Source organism: Pipistrellus kuhlii, unplaced genomic scaffold (assembly GCF_014108245.1).
Source record: "Pipistrellus kuhlii isolate mPipKuh1 unplaced genomic scaffold, mPipKuh1.p scaffold_m20_p_10, whole genome shotgun sequence".
Taxonomy (NCBI): domain Eukaryota; kingdom Metazoa; phylum Chordata; class Mammalia; order Chiroptera; family Vespertilionidae; genus Pipistrellus; species Pipistrellus kuhlii.
Window position 1 is genome coordinate 18,209,920 of NW_023425405.1, and position 26,469 is coordinate 18,236,388.

Genomic DNA, 26,469 nt, shown 5'->3' on the forward strand with positions numbered 1-26,469 from the left:
GTCAGTGGGTGACTGGGGGAGGTCTGCCTCTCTGTCTCTAGGGGTCACCACGCCCCATGGGAGCTGGCTGTGTGCACAGGTTCCCACCAGGACGGCAGGAGGCCCCCATGCTCTTGTTTCTCTCCATCCAGGTCACAGCCGGCTAGAGAGGTTCTGAACAGTCACCCTGGCGAGGAGTCCAAGTACCGTAAAGCATTTAGGGGGAAGTGAAGCCTGTACATATATGAAAAAAATAAAATGCAGCTTTCAAAGTTTGTATGTAGAATCAAGGTTTTTAAGAACAAAGCTAGTTCATGAAGCAACCTGTGGCTTTGGAACCGGCTGGGCCCAGCACTTGCTCCCATTGCCTTTCTCTTCTGACCTGCACCAACCCGAAGGGGCCCAGGAGAAAGACAGACCTTCTTTGGGAGAGAAGTTTAGGAACTGATCCACTTCGTGAGGCTCCAGCTTAATCTTAGGGATGACTGTCTGGCACGAGGAATCAACCTAGAGGAAGAATTTCAAACACAGTTTTTTTTTAAAAAAAAAAAAAACAACAGTAACAACCTCGATGAAACACACAAGGGAGCCATTTGTCATTTCTGAGGGGCAACCCCGTGTCTCTGGAGCCAGCTGTACACAGGTGACTTTGCCAGGGAGCTGGTTTAGCCTTACACCCCCCTCTCACTGCCAAGCCTGGCATTCCAGCGGATGGAACACTCAGAATCCTCAAATTAAAAGCCCAGGGCTCACTTACTAGTCCTTTCTCTACTATTTTTACAGGAATAGAAATGCTTCTTATCACAAAGTAGTCAGAAATTTTTGATGAGCCACAGGCCTGCAGCAGTTCACGCAGAGTAAGCGCTGGGCGAACCACCCTCATGCTCTCCAAGCTGCCTGACGACTGGTGACACGTACCCATGGACAGTTCGGTAGGAAAAAGAGAAAAGGTATCTGGTCCATGCATAGGGAGCAAGGCCATGACCCTGACCTTTCTAGCTACTTGAAACCATCTGAACTAAAGTCTACAGGCAGGAGCCCCATCCAGTGAGGAGACTCAGGTAGCTACTGAGCAAGGGGCTCTCGAGGGCAGCTGCAGATACTCTGCCTACTCCCTGTCTTCTCATTGATGGAATGGAAATCGCAATGAGAATGAGCGGGCAGCCAAGTGGGGGTGGCACTACTGCTCTGTGCCACCTTGTCCTGAACAGGTAAATGACTACATCTTGCTCAGAGGAGATCTAACTTAAAGAATGTCAGTGGAGCTGAAACCTGTTTGGCTCAGTGGATAGAGCATCGGCCTGCAGACTGAAAAGACCCAGGGGTTCAATTCTGGTCAAGGGCATGTACCTTGGTTGCGGGGACATCCCCAGTAGGGGGTGTGCAAGAGGCAGCTGATTAACGATTCTCATCGATGATTCTAACTCTCTATCCTTCTCTCTTCCTCTCTGTAAAAAATCAATAAAATATATATATATTTTTTAAAAAAAACTGCAAAAGAATGTCAGTGGAGTCACTGTTTTTCACCTGAGACTTTAAATTAAGGAAAGTGAGGACTTGCTTTAACATCTGTAAGAAGATGCACAAGTTTTGATTCTGGTCTATTGGCAGACACTGGAAATACCCAGAGAGAAGGTAAAATTCTACCTGCTGTCGGCATGGAATAGAGCAAGGAAGAAATTCCCAATTTCTTATACTTTCCATGGGCAACACTATAAGAATTGGTAGGTGTGTGACCCAAGAATTGAGCCATTGCAACTCAGCATTGTAGTAGGAAAGTAAAATATTGCACAGGCACTAGCATTCCCAATCGCCGTGGCTCTGTAAAGCCATGAACTGCCCCATCATCTTAACCAGGACCTTTCCACTGCCTTAAAAATCAATACATGGAGAATTTCCTTTATTTACCATGGATATCCACCTGTGGGTTTATTTTGTAATAGCAATCATATAAAAAATAAATCATACTTGCTACCAATTTTTCTGGACAATGCCTTTAAAGGAAACTATATAATCAATGCTGACACTAAATCAACATATCCTTGATACATATATATAGACAGGCAGACAGACATAGTTAGCTATCCTCAGATATATACAGCCACTAGCTCCAAACAGATTAAATGCCTTATTAGAGAATGAGAAGCTAAGTCTTTTTATCTCATTTGTTTACATGGAAGACAATTGAGTGTACCCCAGTATTCATTTCCAGAGGAGGTTCCTCCTTTTCGAACGGGGTGGAGATGGCTGTGATGGTCAGAGTGACAGAGGGAACAAGTCCTGGGGGTGACTCCTCCGTAATTGGCTCCGTCTTGATGGTGGCTGAAGGAAATTCGGCAGACAGGTACCATTTCTCACTCTCCACTTCATCTGTGGGAAAAAGACAAGCACACCTGTGAAGTGGCTCAAGGCATCAGGCATAAGTAAAACGAAGGACCACTCATTTTTCTCCTAAAAAAAAAAAAAGGCTCCAACAAAGAATGATTGAGAGTAGAATAAAAGGAAATACAATAAGAGCGTGGGAGAAAAGATACACAGATAGAGGAACCAATGGCAAAGTAAGAATCTATACTTGCATTCATGTGAGTGTCATACACTTAAGAAAGAACCTTGGCTTCCTGTACAGGCAGGAAGGAAGCTGGGAGGATGGAAAAGAGAATAAGAGGGAGAATTTCAATGTGTTATGTTTTATACTTTTTGGTTTCCAAACCAAGTTAATATGTTATCTATTTAAAAAATAAATAAATAAGCACATTTAAAAATAATAAGAAAAAGAGGCCAAATGGTTGCCCACTAGGGTCTCAGGAGAGAGGACAGCAGACAATGGTCAGGAGTATCTTCCCCCAACGGACAGTTATTTTTTTTTTCCTTTTTCTTTTCTTTTTTTTTTTTCTTCTCAGTCTCTGTCTTTTGTCTTCTTTTGTTTTCCCACAATCCCTGCTTTAAACCAGACTTAGACGTCCAGAACTTTACTAGCCCTCTGGGAAACCAGAATTAGTCACAAATGCCTGACCTTGCCAAAACGGACTACATACGCATCCAGACAAAGGGTTGGGTCTTGGCAAGTCTTGAGTCTTGGTTTGCTACTGGCTTTCATGATCATGACCAGGCCTGGAGGTAGCAAGAAAGCAACACGACAGAGCAGACAGAAGCTCCTCTACCACTTAGCCCACACGTTCCGAGGACTCCGTACAGCACCGTGTTTCAGACCTACCGCCTCAGCCCAGCCCAGGGAGAGCAGGAAAGGAAAGACGAGATTGCCAACAAGCACAGAACAAGAAAAAAGCAACTGAGGGATTCTCCAGAATCAGCATTCCTTTCCTAATCCCAGCTTTACTAAAATGAGGAGAAAACAAAGCAGAGAGAGGCTCCCTGGCTTCATGAAGTATTTAAACACTCACACAGCATGCCTGGTGAGCCATGGCTGTTCAGGGCTCACACTATGAAATGATTTTACACTCAAGAACTGGGCTCAAGTTTTCTCGTGAAAAAGCACAAGGAAATCACCCACTACTGCCAGGGCTGGGAAGAGCGGGCACTGAAGCTAAAAACTAAAGTTTACAATCATGAAATGGTATTTCATAAGCAACTTCCTTCCAACACAGGGAAAGAGTGAGATTCCCATTCACAAAGGGAAATGATCTGAACCCTAAAACCAAATTATAATTGGCTTAATTATCCCAGCCCCAATTTAGTTCCTGAAGTAAAATGAAGAAGGGAGGAAGATGTTTGCGTTCGGGGCTAGCTCTAGAATGTTGCTGAGTGTGGTGGAGTGATGGGGAGTTTCCATCTTTCTGGGGTGAGTGCCACATCCTGGCAGAGGGGGAGGGGAGGGAACAAAGAGCCTTTGATGGCAGCCCGAGAAGGGAGACCACACTGTACTTGACACAGATTTCTGCTGGCCAGATGGGCGCCCAGCTCAGCTCAGAGAAGCAGCTGCATGAGGAGCCAAGTGCAGACTCCAAGGCCTCTCCCAAAAGGAGCTTTGGAGGGATACTGTCACCTGCAGGAAAGAGACAGTGAAGACAGATGTGGGGAAGGGTGGGAGAGACGGAGAGAGAGCAGAGATCACACTTTCTCCATTCAGCATGTATTGTAGATGTCTCCTCTGTCCACACTGGGCAATGTTTAGCTGAGACAGTATAATGAAATATACAGCCTCAGCTGATACTGGTTTGGCTCAGTGGTAGAGCGTCTGTCTGAGGACTGAAAGGTCCCAGGTTCAATTCCGGTCAAGGGCATGTATGTATGTTGGTTGTGGGCACATCCCCGATGGGGGGTATACAGGAGGCAGCTGGTTGATCTTTCTCTCTCATCAATGTTTCTAGCTCTCTATTTCTCTCTCTTCCTCTCTGTAAAAAATCAATAAAATATATATTTTTTTTAAAAAAAAGAAATATACAGCCTCAGTGTATATTAAAATTAACGGTCAGGTGACATCCCTGAGAAAAAGACCCATGCAATTACCAGGAAATTGTAGGGCAAGGCCTGATCCCCTGGTCATCAAGTTAGGATAACTGTGATGAAACTTAAGTCACAAGGCAAACATGAGAAAAGGCAAAAATAAACACAAAAAGCAAATACCAAGTTATGACAAAACGAAGACAGGTAAGGAAACTGGTTCCTCCAATCTCACTAAGCCATTCTCAAAGTGCACACTTCATAAAATACAATAGGTCCAGATGGTTTACATTCTCAATGTTCAGTGTCTTGTACCCCTGTTTTAAAAGAAACTTATCTATATAAAGTCGTTGCTCTCAGAGATGGAAACTGAAGGACAAATCATGATACTTGAACTAAAAAACAAAACTTCCTCAAACACAACTGAACTCTCTCCAGGGAGAAGCAGAGGAAGCTCCTCCCCTGAGCTTTTCTGAGGACAAACAACTGGCGCTGCCTTCATGCCTCCACTCCGCTAGAGTAATTTAGGCCTCTACTTGAAAGATACTGTTTGAGTTAGAAGTTTATGACCATCAAGTGCAAATATATCATTTTATAGATGAGGAAACTGGCATGCAAACACAGTGCAAATCATGGGAGACCCAGATCTCTGCACACCCAACCAGTATTCTTGCCATTAAGGAAATAGCTAAACATGCAGACAAATATTTGTGCACAAGTAGGTTCATGACAGCATTATTTTTAATCACAAAACACTGAAAATGACCAAAACACTAAAGAGCAAGGGCAAGGTTAAAGAATTATGGCACACCCATACAATGGAATATTTATATATCCAATAATATTACATACATCAAACCTCTTTAATAACATGGCAAATACTTATAATAAAATATTAAGAAACAAAACTGGATATTAATTTGTATACTATTCATGAAAAAAGTAATAGAAAAAAAGACTAAAGGAAATATGCTGAAAGCATATCTCTGGAGAATAATTCAGAACACATGTGACATTTTTGTCTTTAAATTTTATGCTATTTCTAAATTGCCTATACTGAGAATACACTGTATGTGGATGTTCACACATGGGGATGGCCTGCTTCTTCCTAGACTACTCTACACCTTAGGATGGTAATTATTAGATAGAAGCCCTAGTGGCTCAAGGTCCATTCAGCATCTTTTGAATTAACAAAAGTCAATGAGTACCTTAATATATTTGTAATAAATTGCAATATTTTTATTACTTTTTATTAAAAAGGCTCCAGCTATCCATGTCCTTTGCCATGTATCTTGTAGTACCCTCCTACTGTGGACTAATACCCATCTTAAGTCTGGCCATGCAATTTGATTTGTCCAATGAGATATTAGCTTCCCAACACAAGTGGAGCCTTACAATGTACTTACAGCCCTGGCCAGTGTGTCCCAGTGAATAGAGTGTCAGCCCATGCACAAGAGTCATTCCTGGTCAACAGCCTATACCTGGGTTGCAAGTTTAATCCCCAGCCCCAGTAGGAGCATGTGCAGAAGGCAATCAATCGATGTGTCTCTCTCACATTGATGGTCCGTCTTCTCCCCCCTAAGTCGCTCTCCTTCCCTCCCTTTCTCCCACTCCAAAAATCAATGGAAAAAATATCCTCAGATAAGGATTAACAAAATAACAACAACAACAACAAGAACAACAAATGCATTTGCATAGCTGGAGTTACACTCTTGTACTTTTGCCATCATGGAGAAGGATGTGTCAGAACAATCTATTGATCCCAGGGGAATGACAGACACACACAAGAGAGTTACCCCCAAAGAAGCCTGGCTAAACTTAGCCAACTCTCAGCTGGCGTTAGACATGTGAGTTCATCCAGCAAAATCACTCAGCTGCCCCTCACCACCACCAAATCAGCCAGCCTCCAGCCAAGGCTCAGACATGTAAGCCATAATAATAAATGATTGTTGTTAAAGCCTGTACATTTTGCATTTTTTATTATGAAGTAACATAGCTAGCTGATACAATATAATTGAATATATATATACAGGAAATTAAGTCATTACATCAGAACCTATTGCAACCAAATAGTTATACCTCATTTCCATAAATAATTCCTCTAAACTATCAATTGTGGACCATATTAATTCATATTTTTCGACTGACTCATTAGGCCTACCCGTTATGTCACAGAACAAATGAGAAGAAAATCAGCCAGTAAGAAACCTGGTGAGAACAAACTTTTTGTAAATTAAATAAGTATGCCTCATCTAAATCCCTCAGCACTCCAGTGGCAGTTGGACTTGGAGAAAAGGGCTTTCATTCTGAACTACTGGGTGTTGGCTTGTACTCTGTCCCTCAGTGGAAATAAATACCAAAGCAGAGAAAACAACATGACAAATGTAACCTATGAGGTATGAGGTTAACAAAGGATAGAGTAAAAGCGAATGAGTAGGACATGTATTATACTATTCCACCCGACCTTATTTTCATATTTTTATTTTTTGGCAAAAAAGATCAGCAAGACCACCATGGCTTAGAACTGGACTCATCCTTAGATGTTTGGGTTATTGGCTAAACTACAAAAGCAAGTGTCAACACATATGCTACACCCTCTAATTTCTAAAGCTTGAAGCTCAGATACTGAGTTTAAAATTTTTCTTCCAAATTGTGTTCACTCGCCTTTTAAGTTTCATTGCAGAAGGAGAGTATCACCCAATAAGGTCAGTAGTGCACACAGTGGGGAGTGAGAAGAACCCCTGCCTGTCATCTGATTTCATTTAGACAGCTTCCTGTCAGAGGTCACACTCAGCCGGCACTTTGCCTCAACATCACCACTCAGCTATCAGCAAGAAAATAAAAACAAGCCACTGTCACATGATGATGAGCAAGTCCTCCACAGCCAAGGACAAAATGGAGCAGCGTGAGCCATGGGACTGGACGCCAGGGGCATTCACACAGCTGGGTAGTAGAGGAGCTGAAGAAGACGTGTGAAATCTAAGCCAGTGTGGAGGCAACAGCAAAATGCAAGTCCTCAATCATTTCCATTTGTTCTGCATAAATAAGAAGAGGGGGGGAAAAGATGCAACTCTAAATTAGGAGCACATGGTATATGTATAAATGTTATGCTCTATATGTATGTCATTATGTGTATACTAGTGGCCCAGTGCTCAAAATTCATGCACAGGTGGAAGGGGGGGGGGGGTCCATCAGCCCAGGCTGCACCCTCTCCAATCGGGGACCCCTTGGGGGGGCAGTTGGACATCCCTCTCGCAATCTGGGACCACTGGCTCCTAACTGCTTACCTGCCTGCCTGCCTGATCGCACCTAATCCCTCTGCCTGCTTGCCTGCCTGGTTGCCCCTAACTACCCTCCCCTGCCAGCCTGATCTCACCCCCAAAGGCCCTCTCCTGCCAGCCTGGTTGCCCCCAACTGCCCTCCCCTGCCAGCCTGATCTCGCCCACAACTGCCTTGGTCCCCACCACCATGACTTTGTCTGAAAGGAAATCAGATGGGTCCAGAAGATGGCAGGTTGACCCAGTCTAATTAGCATATTACCCTTTTACTAGTATAGATGTATGATATAGAATGGGATTGCTTAAATGGGGGGGGGAAGCTTTTTTAGCAGGAGGATGGGCTCTTGGCAGACAAAAATACATAATCCCTATATCTGGACTAATAACCACATGCACTATACTGTCAAACTGGTAATTAAAAAATTGAACTACTTTCTTACACCTTACACCAAACAGCTGTTGCCCTTAAAACCCCTCCTCACTCCCCACCTTAGTTAGGCTCTGCCTAGATCAGATTCTGATTGATTGGTTTCTATGGTCATAGTGTCAAAAGCTCCAACTCTTAGGCAGCCATTGGCTCCTTGCACTTCACCCAGATTTGTTCTGATTGGTTGGTTTCCATGCCAGTCAGCATCCCGTCTGCCTATCTCTGAGCCTCATCAGAGAGGCAGGGCTGATCAGCAGCCCCAGCAGAGGCCGGGAGAGAAACAGAGACAGGGATGCTGGTGAAATCCAGAGAGAAAGATCAACAGTTGCCACAGAGGTTGCAAATCAGACCCTGACCCTCTCTCCCCAGGCCTCTCTCCGGGCCTGATCCACAGCCCCCTCGGTAGTCAGTGCTGGGTCTCTGCACCCACAGCATCGGTAGTCAGTGCTAGGTTGCCACAGCAACTCAGCACTGACTGTAGGACTGACTTCCAGTTGGTCGAGCCTTCAATCATTGTTACAGACCCTGGATTTTATATATTAGGATAGATGTATATACATGTGCGCACATATACATATGTGGATACGTAGAGTATATGTGCATTCTAAAAAAGAAAAATCACATGTGATAAGTACCACTTATATACACACATATATATCCATTTGCTATTTACATAACATGTCTAAAGTGAAAAGAAACTTTTTGTAAATTAAACAAATATGTCTCATCTAAGTCTCTCAGCATTTGATAACTGTTTGCTCTTTGAAATTTTTCAAAGGAGTTAGCAAATCTTGATCAGTTCTTGATGTAAAAAGCTCTTCATGGAAAATGGTAAGGCTGGGTTCTAGAGGCTGGAAGAGGGCAAGAATTCAGTGGAATGTGTCAGAATCATATGAAGCTACAGCCCACTACACATTCAAATGGAAGTTAGAGGCCCATCTGCCCGTAGTCCCCTCCTTGGGTGACTTAACACTGAAATAACCTTCAGCTGTGAGTGGCAGGACAGGGTAAAAATAGTAAACACTTAACTGTGAGTATTTACTAGGTGCTAAATATTGTCCTAAGTACTTTACATATTTCAGTTCATTTGATCCTAAGAGTAACGGTGTAAAGCAGGTGCTACTATCACCCCCACTTTACAGACAACGAAGAGATTAAATAACTCACCCAAAGTTATGCAGCTGCTCCATGGCAGCCCTGGATTCACACTAAGGCAAACCACATGAACAGCCTGTGCTCGTGGCCACTCTAGTATATTGCTTTTCAGGAAGATGTCAATGGTTAAAGACAGAGTGATTATTCTTCCACTAATGTTATCTTGAGCCCATAATTAGCCACTATGAAAGGTGAAATATTGGTTCTTTCGATGCTACTTACCTTATTTTATACAGATTTCTAATCTAATCTCCACAAGGTGAAAAACTCCAGGTTAAGATAAACCAATAATAGCTAAAACATTCTGAGTGCTCACTATGCCCAGCCCTTTTTAAATGTTTCCATGTATTAGACCAGCGATTGTGAACCTTTTTCCTCTCATGGCACAGTAAACAAATTACTAATATTCTGCAGCATAACAAAACACATCTAATATTTATTTAGTGCTTACTAATTGCCAATCATTCTTCTAAATGCTTACTTAATACACGTTATTAACTATTAATCTCTACAACAGTATGAGGTAAGTATTATTATTCCCATTTTAAAGATTAGAAAAGTGAGGCACAAGAGTTAAGCAACTTGCCCAAGATCCCACCATTCGTAAGAGGCAGAACCCAGATTCAAATCCAGGCAATTTAACTCTAGAGATGAACGGTTATATTCTGACCATGCTCTGCTTGTAGCACCTCAGGTCTCTTGCAGGATACAGTGGTTAGCGTATGAATTAAATATCTGTGGGTCAGAAGATCGACTTCAAAAGATTTATTTAGCAATAAACATTTTTTTCTGAAGTTATGATTCTCACTCATGAATTTCCAAAGTAATTTTAATTGCTAGATAGATGAAAACATTGCTTTCTTATACTAGTCCAGCATTGCAATGGCTAGGCAGACAAAGAAGTCATTTCATTATTTTTTTTTTTTTAAAGGAGAAACATTATTATCCTTTTTACCTGTTGAAAAAAGAAAATAAAGGGCAACGCCAAAATGGTGATGGATAATCAAAAAGCATATATCACAAGCTTGGGCTGTTTAACCCAAGTTCTCAAGTTCGTTCTTCAGCCATCTGTGTTAGAGGACCCAGTACTCTCTGTAAGCAAAGGACTTGCCCATCTTTCTCCCCGGCCCCTCCGACAGCTTCTCTCCCCCCTCGCCCCCCCCCCCCCATGCCGAATCTACCCCCTCTGACTAAGATGGCTCAGACCAATGCTCTTCTCAGTGGCTCAAACTAAGCAGGATAAAGATACAGCTCTTCATCACTCCTCTGTGACTGTCCCTTGGGTCTCACTTCCTTGGCACATTTCAACATCAAGCATCTCCAACACTGCAGACTGGAAACCTACGTCATTATGACTCACCTCTACCCCGTCCTCACCATACTCTATCGTGTGCAAATTCTGCCCTGGGTTTCATTTCAACATTTCAAAACCCACCGTTTTCTTTGTCACTCATGCTATACACTTTCCCATTTTCCCTGGCATTACTACTGCCATGTACACTTCCCCTGCTCTGCCATCATCAGCCAGGTTACACTGTTCTCTAGTCTCCCAAAACCTCCATCCCACTTTCCTAAGGCCTTGTTGCCCAACCAGCATTAAGTCACTCACTGCCTCCAGCAGGCAGTCCCATTTCCCCCAGGCTACCTCATACCAGCAGCATTGCTCATCTGTAGCGCACAGTAGTCTGTTTTCATTCTCACATATGAAAATAGCTCCACAAATTTAGTTTATCTATACTAAGCCAGCCTACCCCGCCACCCATAGCCCCTGCTAGAAACCTGACTAGCTTAATCAGAAAAAAGATGGTGATTACTTAGGTCCCTAATCCCACCTCTCTAGATCTGAAACAGTTACAAATAAAGTTACTGTACTAGACCACTTCTGTATTAGTATAGGTTATATTTTATGTTGATGTTTTATATATTTTCTAACTTTGTTCTTGTATCATCTGGGAGGATAAGGACCATGTCTTGTTCTCTCCAAACAGCCTTAGCCCAGCACTACTACGTTTTCTCCTTAGAAAGAAGACTGCAATTAAGGAGCAAAGCAAATGAATACCTAGCCTCCCTATTTAACTATTATACAAAGAAACATGAGTAAGATAGAGTAACTCGTGGTGAGACGCAAGACTTGGTCATTCAAATATAAGCTTGTATTCCTCAACCAAAGTATAGAAATAGCCACAGACATTTTATATTTTACTTGGATGTTTCTGCTTATCTCTTTATAACTTCCTTTTTTTCCCTCCAAACAGAAAACCCTGCCTAGCATCTGGTTAACAGCCATAATCACGAGGAGAAAGGATTGGGCTGGATGTAGGGTGTCTTTCTGGTACTTTTGAAGGCCCAGCCCACATTCCTAGGACTGGCTCCTGTGGTTGCTGAAGTTCTTTAACTCGAGTGTTTCAGAAAAGTCTACAAATTTAGCTCTGAAGACAGATGACTCCTATGTAATTTTAGACCAGTGTTTCCCAGCTTTTTTTGTTCACAGATTTATTTGAGATCTTAAACAAACAAACAAACAAACAAAAAAGTTATAATATGTTCTTAACAGAAAAACTGACACATGTTGATTGCCCAAAATTTGTATACTATTTTAGGGATCTAAAATCCATCTGGTGTCCATGATGAGATAGTAGGGTATGAACATCTCATATATATAATGCCCTGTATAATTGGCTTAGGGTTCAAGGAGGGAGGAAGAGGAAGATGGGAGAGTTAGCAGAGAAAGAACAATGAAGGAAGAAAGGAAAGAAAGAATGGTTAGAGTGGGAGAAAGAAAGAGGGGAAAGGAGAGGAAGAAGGAGAAAAATCCTAATCAACTTGGAGAGAGTCACTACTCAAAACTTTATCTTATCACTTTGCTTCAGGCTTAGAAGCAATTATAAAAGTAGAGGCCCAATGCATGAAATTTGTGCTCAGGTAGGATCCTAGCTGCTGCTGGCTGCCAGCCTGGGCCTTCCTTCGTTCCGCACCACTACCTATTGGTCAGTGCACGTCATAGCGAGCACTCAAACTCCCAATTGGTGGAACTCCTGAGGGGACACTTTGCATATTAGGCTTAGATAGATAGATAGATTGCCTTTAATCTAAGTAAAATTGGACAAGATGATCTGACTCACAGGCTTTCCTAGTTGTGATGAAATATGCACTATCATCACTAGAAACAAGAACTCCTACCCTGTTTCCCCGAAAATAAGACAGTGTCTTATATTAATTTTTGCTCCCAAAGATGCACTAGGTCTTATTTTCAGGGGATGTTTTATTTTTCCATAAAGAAGAACACAGTACACATTTATTGTTAAATGAAAATAATGGAAATTTATTACCTGTATACGGTACAGTAGTACGGTAGTTGTCAACACAAACCAAACTGTAAATCCTACAGTATCAAGAATGTACTCATTTATTCAATGACAATTATGTCATCATCTTCTGGAACATCATCATAATAATCCAATTCCTAAATTTTCTGGTTAATTTCTTGTGACTCCATTTCTTTCAGAATCAGTGGACCAAATCTCTCATGTTTAGCCTAGTGGGGGGGCCTTATTCTCGGGGGGATGCCTTATATTTCACTCAGAAGGAAACCTGTAAGTAGGATTCATTTACGGAGGATGTCTTATTTTGGGGGAAACACGGTAGTTTTGCTTAAGTTGTTTTCCCGATGCAAGAGGTGAATAATGTGAATTTCAATGGGAACAGAAGTTTTTAAGTGTTGCCTAAGGAACCATCCTCCTCCTCCAACAGAGCACTTGGATCAAGAGGGATCCTTGAGGACTGATCCTCCCTTAAGGGGGATGTAGAATGGGGTTCACATGAATAAAATAATTCAGTTCCCAAAAACGTGGCCATCCACAAAACGCAAAAAAACAACTGAAGCTAAGACCTAGACCAAACTATCCTGAGCAAGTTCCTCATCAATTCATGCCCACTGCCTGACTCACACACCCAAATGGTTCCTTTCCATGGCCGTTATCCCTACCAATAAAAGTGTTTTTGCTGGCATAGGAAGGTAGGTTTTACTCAGAGGGAAACTGGCAAATAATGAAGATGAACTGGGGGTCAGAAACTAAACAAAATATATCCAACATGCTGTACCTGTTCTCAGCAAAGTACTAGCACAACCTATTGCAACACTGGATCTATAAATAGAGCAAGGAGCCTATTGGTGGAACTGAAGGATATGTGCTTTGGCCTAATAATTAGTCAGGCTTCCTGGAAAAGATGGGCTGATTATTTCTCCTCACACTGAGCTGTTCACAAAAGTGGCACCCAGAGTTCCATTACCTTGCATTTATATTGATTAGAATTTAAAAACAAAGAGATAGTCCACCTGAAACTCATATAATATTGTATATCAACTGCAACTGAAAAATAAAAAATTTCTAAATTATATTCTCCAAACCCTTCACTGCATTAAAGCTTGTGATATAATCACAGAATAATAATAATAACAGCAACAATAACAATAGTGTTATCACGGAAAGAGAAAGGGACCCTGAACTTTTGGAAATCTGCTTATTTTCATTCATTTTACCAGGGGTCTTTTACCATCGCCAGGGTTTTAACTCTACTCAATACTTCAAGGCCCAGATAAATTCTGCCTCATTTAGGCAACTTCAATGTGCTCTCTCCTCGCAATTTTCAAAGCTTCATTTCCTCCTGGCACATTATTCACATCTGCCTGGTTCAGTATGTGGGTACCTGGCATTTATTTCCATGAGGCTCTGAGCTACACACAGGGAAGATCTAAATGGTACTGTTGCATCCCATAAGAATCTAGGTTGGCACCTGACACATAGTAGGTGTTCAACAAGCATGTAGACTTGAAGGGAACAGTTAGTTTGCTGGGTCATCTCTAATCTGCATATTCCAGAATTTAGCTCTGAAGACAGATGACTCCTATGTAATCTTAGAAGGGCTGCAGATGGCTAATTACACCGATGTGAATTATCTGAATACAATATAAGTATTGTACTTGCTGTTCCCTCTGCCTGGAGGCCTTTCCTTAAGCTTCACAGTTCTTTCCTGCATCTCCTGCTGATCCTTGCTCAAATGTTACTTTCAGAGAAAGACTTTCCCCAATTATCCTATTTAAAATTTCAACACACCCCTGCTTTCATTTGAATGTTTGTGTCCCTCAAAATTAGTATATTTAGATCATAACCACCAAGGTGATGGTAGCAGGAAGTGGAGCCTTTGGGATCTGCTTAGGTCTGGAGGGTCTTAATGAGATTCGTGCCTTAAGAAAGAGACCCACAGTGCTCCATAGCTCCTTCTGCCAAGTGAGAATAGAATTTGAAGTCTGCAACCAGAAGAGGGCCCTCACCCGACCCTCCTGAAACCTCCAGCCTCCAGGACAGTGAGAAACAAATGTCGATTATTTATAGGCACCCAGGCTGTGGTATTTTGTTATAGCAGCTTGAATGGACTAAGACATATACACCCCCAACACAGGAACTACGTGTCCCTTTTTCCAAGATGTTTTTCTGTATATCACTGGTCATCATGTATTATACTGTATGTCTTACTTTTCATTTTTCTTATTCTCTATTCCTCACCTCACATCATAGAATGTAAATTCTATGAAGCAGAGATCTTTATACTAGTAAATTATATTTGCTCCTTTACTCACTAATGCTTAGAAAAGTCCCTGGCAGGTTAAGCACGAGATAGATACTCAATAAATAGCTTTGGAATGAAATTTAAAAATGAATCATAAAACACCCACCTCTACCTGGCACTGATTCTATTGAAGACACTGCACCTAATCAAATACATGTCTGCACAGTCAGGTGGCAAGCAGTGCATGAGAGAGCAGAGTAGGTATCTCCTCTGAGGCCATCACCAAAGGTTAGGACCCACTTCCAGGCTTGCATACCTTTGCCCTTAACAAGTCCAGAACCACTAGGTGGATGAGCTACACTGTAAGGCACAGATAATATGTGCTAAAGGGGTTCAGACCCAGAAGAAGCCACTTTACACTCATCACTGCGTGAAGTGTGGTAGGCAGCTTCTGAGATATCCCCGAGGTTTCCTACACTTCTGGCATTTACATCCCGTGTGGCCTCCTGCCACAATGAATCAGGACGGCCCTTTGGAGCTGACAGAAAATTTCCAGGGCCAGGTCAGCAAAGGTATCTCAGCTCCAGCCTCGGTCTCTCGGATTCCTCACTCTTGGGAAGGTGACTATGTTCCCCACTAGATTGCCAGTGCATCCCTCGTTCTTTGGGAAGCCAGCTGTCATGCTGTGATGACTCTCAAGAAGCCCAGGGAGAGGAACCAATTCGCCAGCATCAAACTGCCAGCTATGTGAGTGAGCCTCCTTGGAAGTAGTCCTTCTAAACCTGGAGAACTCTTCAGGTGGCTGTAGCCTTGGCCAATATCTAGTTTCAAACTCATGGGTGATCCTGAATGAGAACCACCTAAGTGAGTCACTCCTGAATTCTAAAATCCACAGAAACCATGAGAAGTAATAAATGATAATTATTGTTTTCAGTCATTAATTTTGGGAGGTTTATTACACAGCATTAAATAACTAATACAAGAGATCATGGAAATGACTTCTACAAAGGAAGTAGGGCTTGAAACAGAGGCATCAAAAAAATTGTAGAAATACAAGGCAAAGCAGAAAAGCAAGTATGGGGAGAAACCACGAGCAAAGGCAGGTACAAATGTTACACAGAAACCACACCCACAGAGAACCTCAGGATGGGAACAAATCTAAAGGACACTCGTACCTTTCATCTAATGTTAAAGTTCATTCTTAAAATAGTAAAATGAAGGCAAGCATTGCATGAATTTATCTAAACTGAAACTCAGGAGAAGGTTGACTCCCTATAATTCTCCTCTATGTAGTGATACAAATGAGGAGTATTCAATCACAACAGAGACCAACCACATTCCTGAGTCTGAATTCAGGTCACTCCTTAAAGTGGTTTAATAAGAACTGAGGGAGGAGGAAGAGAGAGAGCAGGAAAAAAGGGAGGGAAAAGAGGAGAAGCAAAAGAAGCAGAAGCAGGAGGAAAAGAAGGAAAAAGAAGTAAGAACAATTATAGCAACTCTACAACAGAAGAAAGAGAAGGAAGGAAAATATTGATTAACTGAAATGCTATGCAGTGGGGATTGTCCTAAGTTCTTTAAATACATCAGCTCATTTTACCCTCACCACAACTCTACATCTCAAATTATTTTAGTTCTATTTCTTCCTCCCCCACCTCACAAGAGACTTCCCCTCAACCCATTCTCCCGAAAGTACACAACTACAGAGAAGGATTAAGTCATCATGCACCTAGCCTCTTTCCAGGAAAAATCTGAGCACACAGTCAAGGTTCCAGCAGGTTCCAGTCAAGAAAGAATCCACTCACAGATTTGGGGCATTCCCTTCCTCAAGGATATAAAGTAAGATTTTCTAGACTGCTGATCAGTACACCTCTAATCAAAGGAAGAACGTATCTGAGGTGAAAAAGAAAAAAACCTACAGCATTCTCTATCCCAAGAAATCATGTTTTACTGCCCCAGAGTCGGTTCTTCCAGAGGCCAGTGGTAGATCTTGGAACTCCTCCTGGAGGAAGGATTTCGCCACAAAGGTAACTATTTGAAGAAGTAGATTCAGGTATTTGCCTTTAACCAAAGGGGAGCATGAGGGAACTTGTTCTGTATGGAGTCACTTTCCAAAGATTCTGCCATATTTCAGTGGTATAAGGAGGGGAGGAATCCCAGGTCAAGGTCAAGCCAGAGGTGGTGGACTTAGTAAACATTCCCCTCCACACCATCCTCCCGTGAAAAGAAGGTACATGCTGACCTAGGATTAGAGAATAGTTTTTAAAACTTACTCAAGGTATTGAAATAGCTGGTTATACGTCTGAGTAAACAAAACATAGAAAATTAATTATAAAAGGTATATATACTTTAGAGAGGCTGGAAGATAAGACATGTACCAATGAGTAATGGTCTTCCTACTATCTATGAGACCAGAAAAATAAGGCCTTCAACTAATACCATCCCAATGGTATTGATGATGGACATGAAAGGGTCACCATCAAAAAAGTCTAGGAATGATCACCAAGATCTCATATACATGGGGCTCAACAGAACATGCTGGAAGTGGACAAAGAGGATGTCCAAGAAACTTCTATGGAGAAAAGTAGTCATAAAAACTCTCATTTAAAAATGACATGGAGCATTATGTTAATAGAAATAAGCTAGTTGGAGAAAGATAAATATCACATTATCTCACTCATAATTTGATGAACAAGAATAGATCTAGAGACAAATGGCAAGGGAGCAAGAGTTAGAGAGCAACCAAAGGACTTGTATACATGCATATTAGCCTAACCAATGGACACAGACACTGTGGCAATGGGGGCTTGCCCGGAGTGAGAATGGCTGGAGAGGAGGGAGGCAGGGAACTGTCAAGCAGGGAAAAAGGAGACGTATGTAAAACTTTAGACAAAAACAACAACAACAAAAAGGCTTTGGACTCTTGAAACAATGGAATTATCAACCAGATAGGCCACCCTGGTTTGTAAAAGGATGCTTTGCTGCCCAATCTACAGGGTCACAGGAAGCAATTACTGTCATTCAGATATAGCACGTTCCCAGAGAACACAGGCAGGAGTAGAGAAATGTGCCCTGTGTCTCTGCATTTCCCCATAGCCCAGGCACAAAGCTGCACACAGAGTAAGATGTGTTGACAGTACTATAACCCACACTCCACACCCTCAAGTTGCTCTGATTCAAAGGTGCCAAGGCCCCTGCTCTGAGTTTACCATCATTGAAGCTGTCGCTGTTGGTAACGTGGGTGAACGGTGACTGGGCCCGCGGCTCCTCGCTCAGAGAATAGCTGTGCTCGGCCTGGATGAGAGGCGCTGGGGATGTTGGGGATGGCTCCACCTCCATTGACACACTCTTCTCTGAGAGGAAAGGGTCGTTCAGCAGCTGACCCAGGACGTTCTGGGAAAACTCATCCAGAAGTTCTGTGAAGTGCTGCAGGAAACACAGGAGGAAGAACTCAGTTTCTCTGTACCATGATCTGATATTTACACACAAAATTCGAAAGCAAATACATCATCCAGAGCTTTAATCGAAGTCATTGAGATACTATGTACAGTTATCTGTGACTGCACAGCATACTACCCCAAAGTTCAGTGGCTTAAAATGCCACAGTTTATTATTTCTCACCACTTGGTGGGTGAGCTGATTTCTTCTGGGTTCCGTGATAGAACCATAGTGAGCTAGAAGGTTGGCTGGGGGCTGGGCTGGGCTAGGACCTGGGCTTTTTGCTCAAAGAGGCTTTCTCAGGCTGGAATTGCTCACATGGTGGTAGAAATGTTCCAGGAGGCAGCAAAACAAAGCTGAATGACCTCAGAAGTCTCACATCATCCCTCCCTCCACATTCTTTGGTAAAGGCAAGTGACACGGCCAGCCCGGATTCATGGGGTAGGAAAATAGATTCCACCTCTCAGTGAAGGAATGGCAAAGTCACACTGCAGGAGAGTGTCAGCATGACTCACAGGGGCCCTCACGGTAACTCCCTACCATGACCTGCATTGGGAAGATTTTAAAATAGCTATCCTGTTAGTATTGCAAAGTGCAAGTTCAAAGGCGTCAAAGGCAGCTCCCCTCTATTTTCCCCACCACCAGGGCTTTGTTCCTCTGCTGTTTTTCCTTAATTTATTTTTATCCCCCATTTCCAACACCACCGACTCTCTAGCCCCCACCATACCATGAAGATGATGCAGGCATAATCTATAATAATAAAAGTGTAATATGCTAATGAGACCAGATGTCCTTCTGGACGTCCTTCTAGATGAAGCTGGGCTGTGAGGGAATCCCCGGTCCCTGGGTGCCGGCTGGAGGAAGCCCAAGTGCTGGGTACCAGAGAGAAGCTGTACAGGCAGCCGGTGGAAGGAAGGCCTACTCTTGCATGAATTTTGTGCACCGGGCCTCTAATCCATACATATATTCACAGAGATCTCTACATCCCTTGTTCCATTGTCTCACTCTGAAGAAGCTGCCAACGTTATATGCTATGAATCGCCCAGGAATCTTAAGACGTAGATGCAGACTCCCAAGTCTAGTGGCCCTGAGGTTCTGCACTTCTGAGAAGCTCCAGGGATGCTGAGGGGCACAATAGCTTCAGGCTAAGATCAGAACCCAGGTTTTCTTGACTCCAGTATAACCTCTTCTGATTCCCTAAACAGCTCCCCAAAGACAAATTTACTGGTGGCCTGATGGTAAATATTCTGCAAGTGCCTGACGGAGTTCCTTTCAAGACCAAAGTTAAGGTAATGGAAGAGAAATAAATCGTAGCATATAAAATGCAAAAGCAAGAGTTGATCTCACAGTCCCTGCATTTCCAACCCACAGTTCTGTCCCCTGAGCTGCAGTGCCGACTCTGGCCAGCTGTGTTGGCCCTGCTACACCCCTGGAATCCACTCTGCCCTGAGGCAAGGCTCTCTTTGATGGCCGCGCTTTCCCATGGAAGTTGCCAGGTTGGGCTACTCTGCTGACACTGTTTTCTTTCCCGGGTGCAGCACTAATGAATGTTTCCATGAACATCCCTGGATAACCAATAATAAACCTTCTCAAACTCTGCCAACCATCCCTGAATCCCCTACTTTGGGATTTGTAGTAATTATCATCTTGCCAAACCATTTAGCCCTAAACGATGATCAATCCTGAAGAACTCAGAGTTGTTGTCGAATGCATTCTGATAAACTCTCCTGTTAAAGAACCTCCTCAGAAGAAGGGACCAGCTGTGCCTAACCACCTTTCACAACTAGGAACTTGGTAAAATGGTGAGCACGGAGTAGTTCCCAGGGAGAGACAGTGGTGATGGAAAAGATATGCCAAACTTGTCCCAACCATGCGGTGACTGGGCCCAGCAACTAGCCTCAGCTGGATATCCTTGACAGCTGCGGGCTCCAGGGCTCAGCAGACAGGTCAACATCCCACTGCTATGCAAGGCAAGCCAGAGCTGGCCCATCCTTAATGCCAGCCAGCGAGGGAGGGGCATATGGTCTTGGAGCCCAAACACCGGAGAAGGGAGCCAAGTGAACACATGATAGCAAAGGATTACTCATGTGAACCCAAGGGCTAAGCAATTTTAGTTGCTCTTTTAAGAATGTGGCCACAATAGCATTTCACCATTCCACCTAATAGTCAAGTTTTACGGTTTTACAAGTTTGAAAGGTTGACTTAGTTGGCCAAAGGCGTCTAGTATATTAAGGCACCACCACCAGTGAATCTAATGTTCACTTTAATTTCTTAGCTTTCCTACCCATTAATGCTCACAGCAATCCCACTGTCCAAGATCTCAGTCACCTACTATTAAGAGACAGACCTTGGTCCCTAGCTGGTTTGGCTCCGTGGATAGAACATCGGCCTGCGGACTAAAGGGTCACTGGTTTGATTCTGGTCAAGGGATCATGTCTGGGTTGTGGGCTTGATCCCCAGTGGGGAGGGGGGGGGTGCAGGAGGCGGCTGATCGATGATTCTCTCTCATCATTGACATTTCTATCGCTCTCTCTCTCTCTCCCTTCCTTTCTGAAATCAATAAAAGATATATATATTTTTTAAAAGAGACAGATCTTGAACAACAGTCCACTTATTTCAGATTGACTGAACTTTTTCACATTGTTTCTCTAAGAAAGAAGTATTTGAGCTTCACAATCCAAATGCATGGAGATGTTCTAACAAGTATAAACCATGATGCCAGTCTTTGATGATCTTGATAAGAATCGGGTGCTGGATTTAGCTGATGAACTAAGTGCTTAAACATGTTAGACTTTCAGAAAATGAGCTAGGTGCTTAAGGTATACATGTCCTATTTATATATGGGGACACTGTGGCTCAGAGTAGATAGGTTCATTGCCCAGGGTTGGGGTTGCACAACTGTTGAGATTCCACCCCAAGTCTAGCCGATTCCAAAGCCCATGCACAGTGTACCATAGAATGCTGCTTCATTTAAGTCAAGTTCTAAAATTGATGCACAGTGGACAATAGAGTTAAAAACAGAAAAACAAGAGCCATACACGGTTAGAACATCTGCCCATGCATTGAAGGGTCACAAGTTCAATTCTGGTCAAGGGCACGTACCTGAGTTGCAGGTTTGAGTCCCAGCCCCAGTTGGGGCACATGCAGGAGGTAACTGATTGATGTGTCTCTCTCACTTTGATCTCTGTGTGTGTGTGTGTGTGTGTGTGTGTGTGTGTGTGTCTCCCTCCCTCCCTCCCTCTCTCTTTCTCCCTGTCTTTCTCCCTCTCCCTCCTCCCTTCCACTCTCTAAAAATCAATGGAAAAAACGTCTTCAGGTGAGGATTAACAAAAAAGAAAAAGAAAAAGAAGTAGACGGACTTATTGACAGCCCATCCATTCACTCATCCATACACGGTCTTCCACATTCAAAGTGCAGAAACACGCCCGAGGGGTGTTAGATGGAGAGGCTCCTGGTACCACTTCCATGGAACACCGGCAACAAGGATGAAAATCTTTACCTGCCCCTAGTGCACGCATGGGTCTGTCAAAGGTTCAAAGTAGTGATACAGAATCTCCAGGTCAAAACCTCCTGACAGGGTTAAACCCCTGCCTTGTGACATGAATGTTCCTCCCCTACCACAGGGAAGATGTGTGGCAACTTCCTTTAAGAATCTGTGTTGAGCCCTAGCCAGTTTGGTTCAGTGGATAGAACATTGGCCTGGACAAAAGGTTCCCAGGTTCGTTTCCGGTCAAGGGCACATGCCTTGGTTGCAGGCTCCTCCCTGGCCCGGACCCTGGCTGGGGCGCACCAAGGAGGCAACAAATTGATGTGTTTCTTTAACATCAATGTTTCTCTGTCTCTTTCCCTCTCTCTTCCACTCTTTCTATAAATCAATGGGGAAATATCCGTGTGTGAAGGTTAACAAAAAAGGAAAAGAAAAAAAAGGATCTGTGTCGAGGTCTTGCCTCCCAATTACAAAATACCCAACATATAACACCCTCCAACCTGGCCCCAAATGTCCTGCGAAGTCTTGTCTCCCTTTACTGTATTTGCATACATGATACTTTCATTCCAGCCCTAATGGAGCTCTGCATGACAGTGTGACAATATCGTTGTGGAACCGGAGAGCCCTGTGCAGACCTGCAGAAGCGCCTTCAGTTCTCAAAACCTCAGATAATCCCTCTCTGAACAGTGAGGATAACAAGAGCACCAGCTTCCTGCTTCGAGGATTAAATTAAATAACATGTAATGCACTTAACACTTCACTGACACAGCAATCATTTTAAAAAGCTCTTTAAAAACGCAAAACCCTGTCACAATTAAAGCAATGAAATGTTGGCATTTTCTACCCACACACTGTTCCTCCTAGAACATCCTTTCATTTTCCTTTCTACCCATCAGGAAACTAAGACAAAACAAATCTATTTTTTTAAATGTATTTATTGATTAAGGTGTTACATATGTGTCCTTATTCCCCCATTACCCTCTCATCCCTCCCCCACTCATGTCCTCACCCCCCACCCCTGTTGTCTGTGTCCAATGGTTAAGCTTATATGCATGCATACAAGTCCTTTGGTTGATCTCTCTCCCTTACCCCCACCCTCCCTTACCTTCCCTCTGAGGTTTGATTTAAGCCAATCAGAGAAAGATAAATATCACATGATTTCACTCATTTATGCAATAGAATGAACAACATAAACTGATGAACAAAAACAGATCCAGAGACAGAGAAACATCGATCAGACCAACAAATCTATTTCTTTTCAGTCATTTAGACAGACACATTTAATTGATCTTTTACTTCCCTGACCAACTCCAGCCCTTCAAAGAAGAGTTACTTAATCTGATGTTTTTACTTTTCCTTGATGTTCCTTTCATAAACACCTAAAGTCTTTTGCCATCAGGCCTTATGAACTATAACCCAGATGTCAACCTTTTCCCTACCCCCTCTGAGCCTGGCACAGATCATAGGTGATGTGTGCTCATCTCTCGTTTCCATTATCACTCTCGAGTCTACAGCATCCCAGCCAAACAGAAAACAAATCAGAGTTAGAGCCTGGACCTCCCAACAATGATAAGTAAGTGCTCTCAGTTGTCTTCAGTGTACATCCAAATCTACAAATCAGAGAGGTGAGTAGGAGACATTGCTAACCTCACATAGGTTCCTTCATAACACACCGCCATGGCTCCGAAGCATTTACCCTTGTGCTTGAAGCTCATGCACTAGCTGTCCGAGGAGCTTGCAAGGAAAGAGTTTTTTGTGTTCTGGGCCGCCGCCTGCTGCTAACAGTTGGCCCAAGAACACAGGCTGTGGGGGTAAGGCAGGGGAAATAAAGTAGGAGGAAAATGAAGGAATCGTAATTCCTGAGCTCGAACAACTGGCTGCATGAAGTTACTAAGCTCTTTTCCTTGTTCTGCTCCTGAGGTCCGCTCACTCAACACCTGGAGTGAGCAGCTACTCCGAGCAAGGCACCAAACTCTATGAGTTACCTGAAAGGGATGTCCTGTTCCCCTATGGACCAACATAGAGCATGTTCAAAGCCACTTTGCCCTCCCAGGGTGGGCCCACAGGCATCTTTTGTGCTGGAGCTAACTGAAAAGTGCTGGACCAGAGCAAGGACGGGAGAGGGAATCCCTTCGCAGGCTGTCACACCACCTCCTCTGTTTCCTTGTTTATAAAACTCTCTCTGTCTCTCTGTCTCTGTCTCTGTCTCTCTCTCTCTCTCTCTCTCTCTCTCTCTCTCTCTCTTTCTCTCTCAGTGATAGTGTATACTTTAGACTTGATCAGTAGTCAGTAGTTTCTCGCTTTTTTTTTTTTTTAATGTGTGGACCCTTTGGAGAATCTAAAAAAAGTTTCCCCGCCCAAAACATGCCCACAGGCACTACACACAGACACGGGCTGACTTCCAGGCGGCTCACCTACTCCCTGAAGCCTGCCCGTGGTGGGCAGAGGAGGATCCCATGGACCCCCAGTTAAATACTCCCGCAGAGGGAACAGTAATAACACACACACAGTGATAGGTCACCGCTAACAACCCATTCAGCTCTCACACCCTATAATTTTCTGAAATGTTGCAAGCAATGTAACACGGAAAAGCTTTCCAACTTTGGAAAAGCAGGGGAGACGCCCTCTTGCTGCTTCTTGGGGTTTTTAGTTTTGTCCCCTGCTACTCTGCTCAGCAGTGAAGCAGGCTGAGGACAGGAGATGAGGGGTTCAGAAAGCAGAGCCAGGGAACCCCCTGCAAGAGTGGGGGACCCAAGGCCTGCCAGCCTCCTCCGCAGTCTGTGCCCCACAAAGACCCCGTTCTCTAGGCCAGCCGCCTGCAAACAGCTGCCTTGGCTGCTGGCCTCTGGCTGATGCTTCGCTCTGAGGCAGAAGGGAAGAAGGGTTTTATGAGAAATCGCAGCTAGGAGCCTTGCCCAGAGCACAGAACACTCCAGGGACTGGAGTCATGGAGGGAGGGAATGTGGTGGGGACAAGCTGACCACCCCCAAAGCCGCAAATAAATGCAGAGAAATAATTGAGACGGCAGGCCTCAAATTCACTTTAGAAACCAAGGTTTCCTTCCAGCAAAAAACAGCTTGTCTGTATTAGGCAGGAGGAAGGAAGAAAGAGGAAGGAGCAACGAGGAAGGAGGGAGGAGGGAGGAGGGAAGGAGAAGGAAGAAGAGGAGAGAGGGAGGAGAAAGGAATGAGGTCTCCATTCAAGGAGTGGGCAGCTTAGACTGGAGGGGTTCTTCCATCTTCTATGTGCCCCACACACTTACACACAGTAAATGGCCAGGTGCCCACCAGGAGGGAAATGGTGGCTTTGTCAAACCACAAGAGAAAAAAAATGGCTCCAAGTCAAACCCAATTACAGTAAAATTTCAAGGAGACCTACTTTGTTTCTAGTACCAAACTATAGGTGCATTACATATTTCTCTAAAAATAAAGAAATTTGGGGCAGAAGCTGAGAACTTTATTGCACAAGAGGTTTGGGTTTTGTGTTTTGTTTTTTGAGTGATACTTGTTTTACTGAAATTTCACAAGCAGTAGAAGAAATTGTTTTTTAAAGAGCCCTATTTCAAAGCAGACATGCTTTGTGGTATCTAGATGCACCCTTCTTTGTAAAAGAAGTATGTGAAATAGGCTGATCAAATTATAATGGCATTGGGGGATGCTTATTTAAAGGAACTCCTATTATAAATCCACTGGTAGGGCATATTTATTGTAAAAAGTGTCACCCCTGATTTATTTATATAAATAAGAATTTTTACATATGACATTTTGTTCACGGGTAATGAACCAATACCAATTCCCTTTAAACGACACACTTTTTCATCATTGAAACAGGTAACAATACACTTTCTCTAAATGAAACCTAATCCTGATTGGTCTATAGCCGTTCTTAGCCTAACATTTGATATTTTTAAAAATTCCTTGTTTTGTGTCAGGCAAACTAATCAGTCATGAGATTAAGGAAGAAGCACCCAGGAGACAATCAGGGTATTCCCACATATCCTTCAAGGAAGGCATGAGCTAAGGAGTCGTCTTTGTTTGTCCCCTAAAATAACTGAAACGGGGTATTTTGCCATTCTGAGAAAACTTCTGATTATACTTCTGATTACAATAACAGGCTCCCAACCAGAGACTGGTGAAACTTGAAGAAACGTTGGACATCATGTGGGCCTACCCGGACATTCTACTTTGAGGAAACCAAGGTCCAAGACAGTCCATGAGATCAAAGATGGTTAACCTCTTTCCACTGTAGATTCTGTAACAAGAAAGACGGTGACCAAACATAAAGATCACCACACGGAGGATTTCCTCTACAGAACTCTCTGACTAGGACTTACGTTCTGCTACGTACAACAATCCTATCTCTGAGTCAAGTCCCGATGTGCAAGATGTCAGGTATTTTAAAAAAAAATTATAGGAGCCATAAAAAAATGGCATACTCCCTCAAAACCCTTCCTTTATTTATGAGCCAGCTCTGTCATCATGATTACTGAGATAACCTCATCTTCCAGGGAAAAGGGAGAGTGCTTTGCAGGGCCAGGCTCTGTCCGCCTTGTTGTTTAAATTAACAGGGAGTGACTCACTGCCAGGAGGCACCCTTTCACCCCTAGATAAGAGCAAGAGGGATCCCACAGATTGCAAAACCCTATGCCATCCGCCCTGTCAGGTTCTGGCTTACAGCCACCTAGACTTTTGCTCTGTGAAATCTCACATGCATGCCCCACCCCTCTGGAACACTGGCCT

General features: G+C 43.3%; 1 protein-coding gene across 2 annotated transcripts in view; it reads right to left on the reverse strand.

Annotated features, from left to right (window-relative positions):
- The window catches only part of CREB3L2 (cAMP responsive element binding protein 3 like 2), a 102,588-nt gene that overhangs the window by 24,181 nt on the left and 51,938 nt on the right, over positions 1–26,469 (reverse strand). For both annotated transcript variants that reach the window (XM_036428050.2, XM_036428039.2), the window contains 3 exons: positions 18,015–18,231; positions 2,174–2,349; positions 399–486 (listed from right to left, as the gene is read on the reverse strand). In XM_036428050.2, coding sequence (XP_036283943.1) covers positions 399–486; positions 2,174–2,349; positions 18,015–18,231 — 481 coding nt within the window. The remainder of the gene's footprint in view (positions 1–398; positions 487–2,173; positions 2,350–18,014; positions 18,232–26,469) is intronic.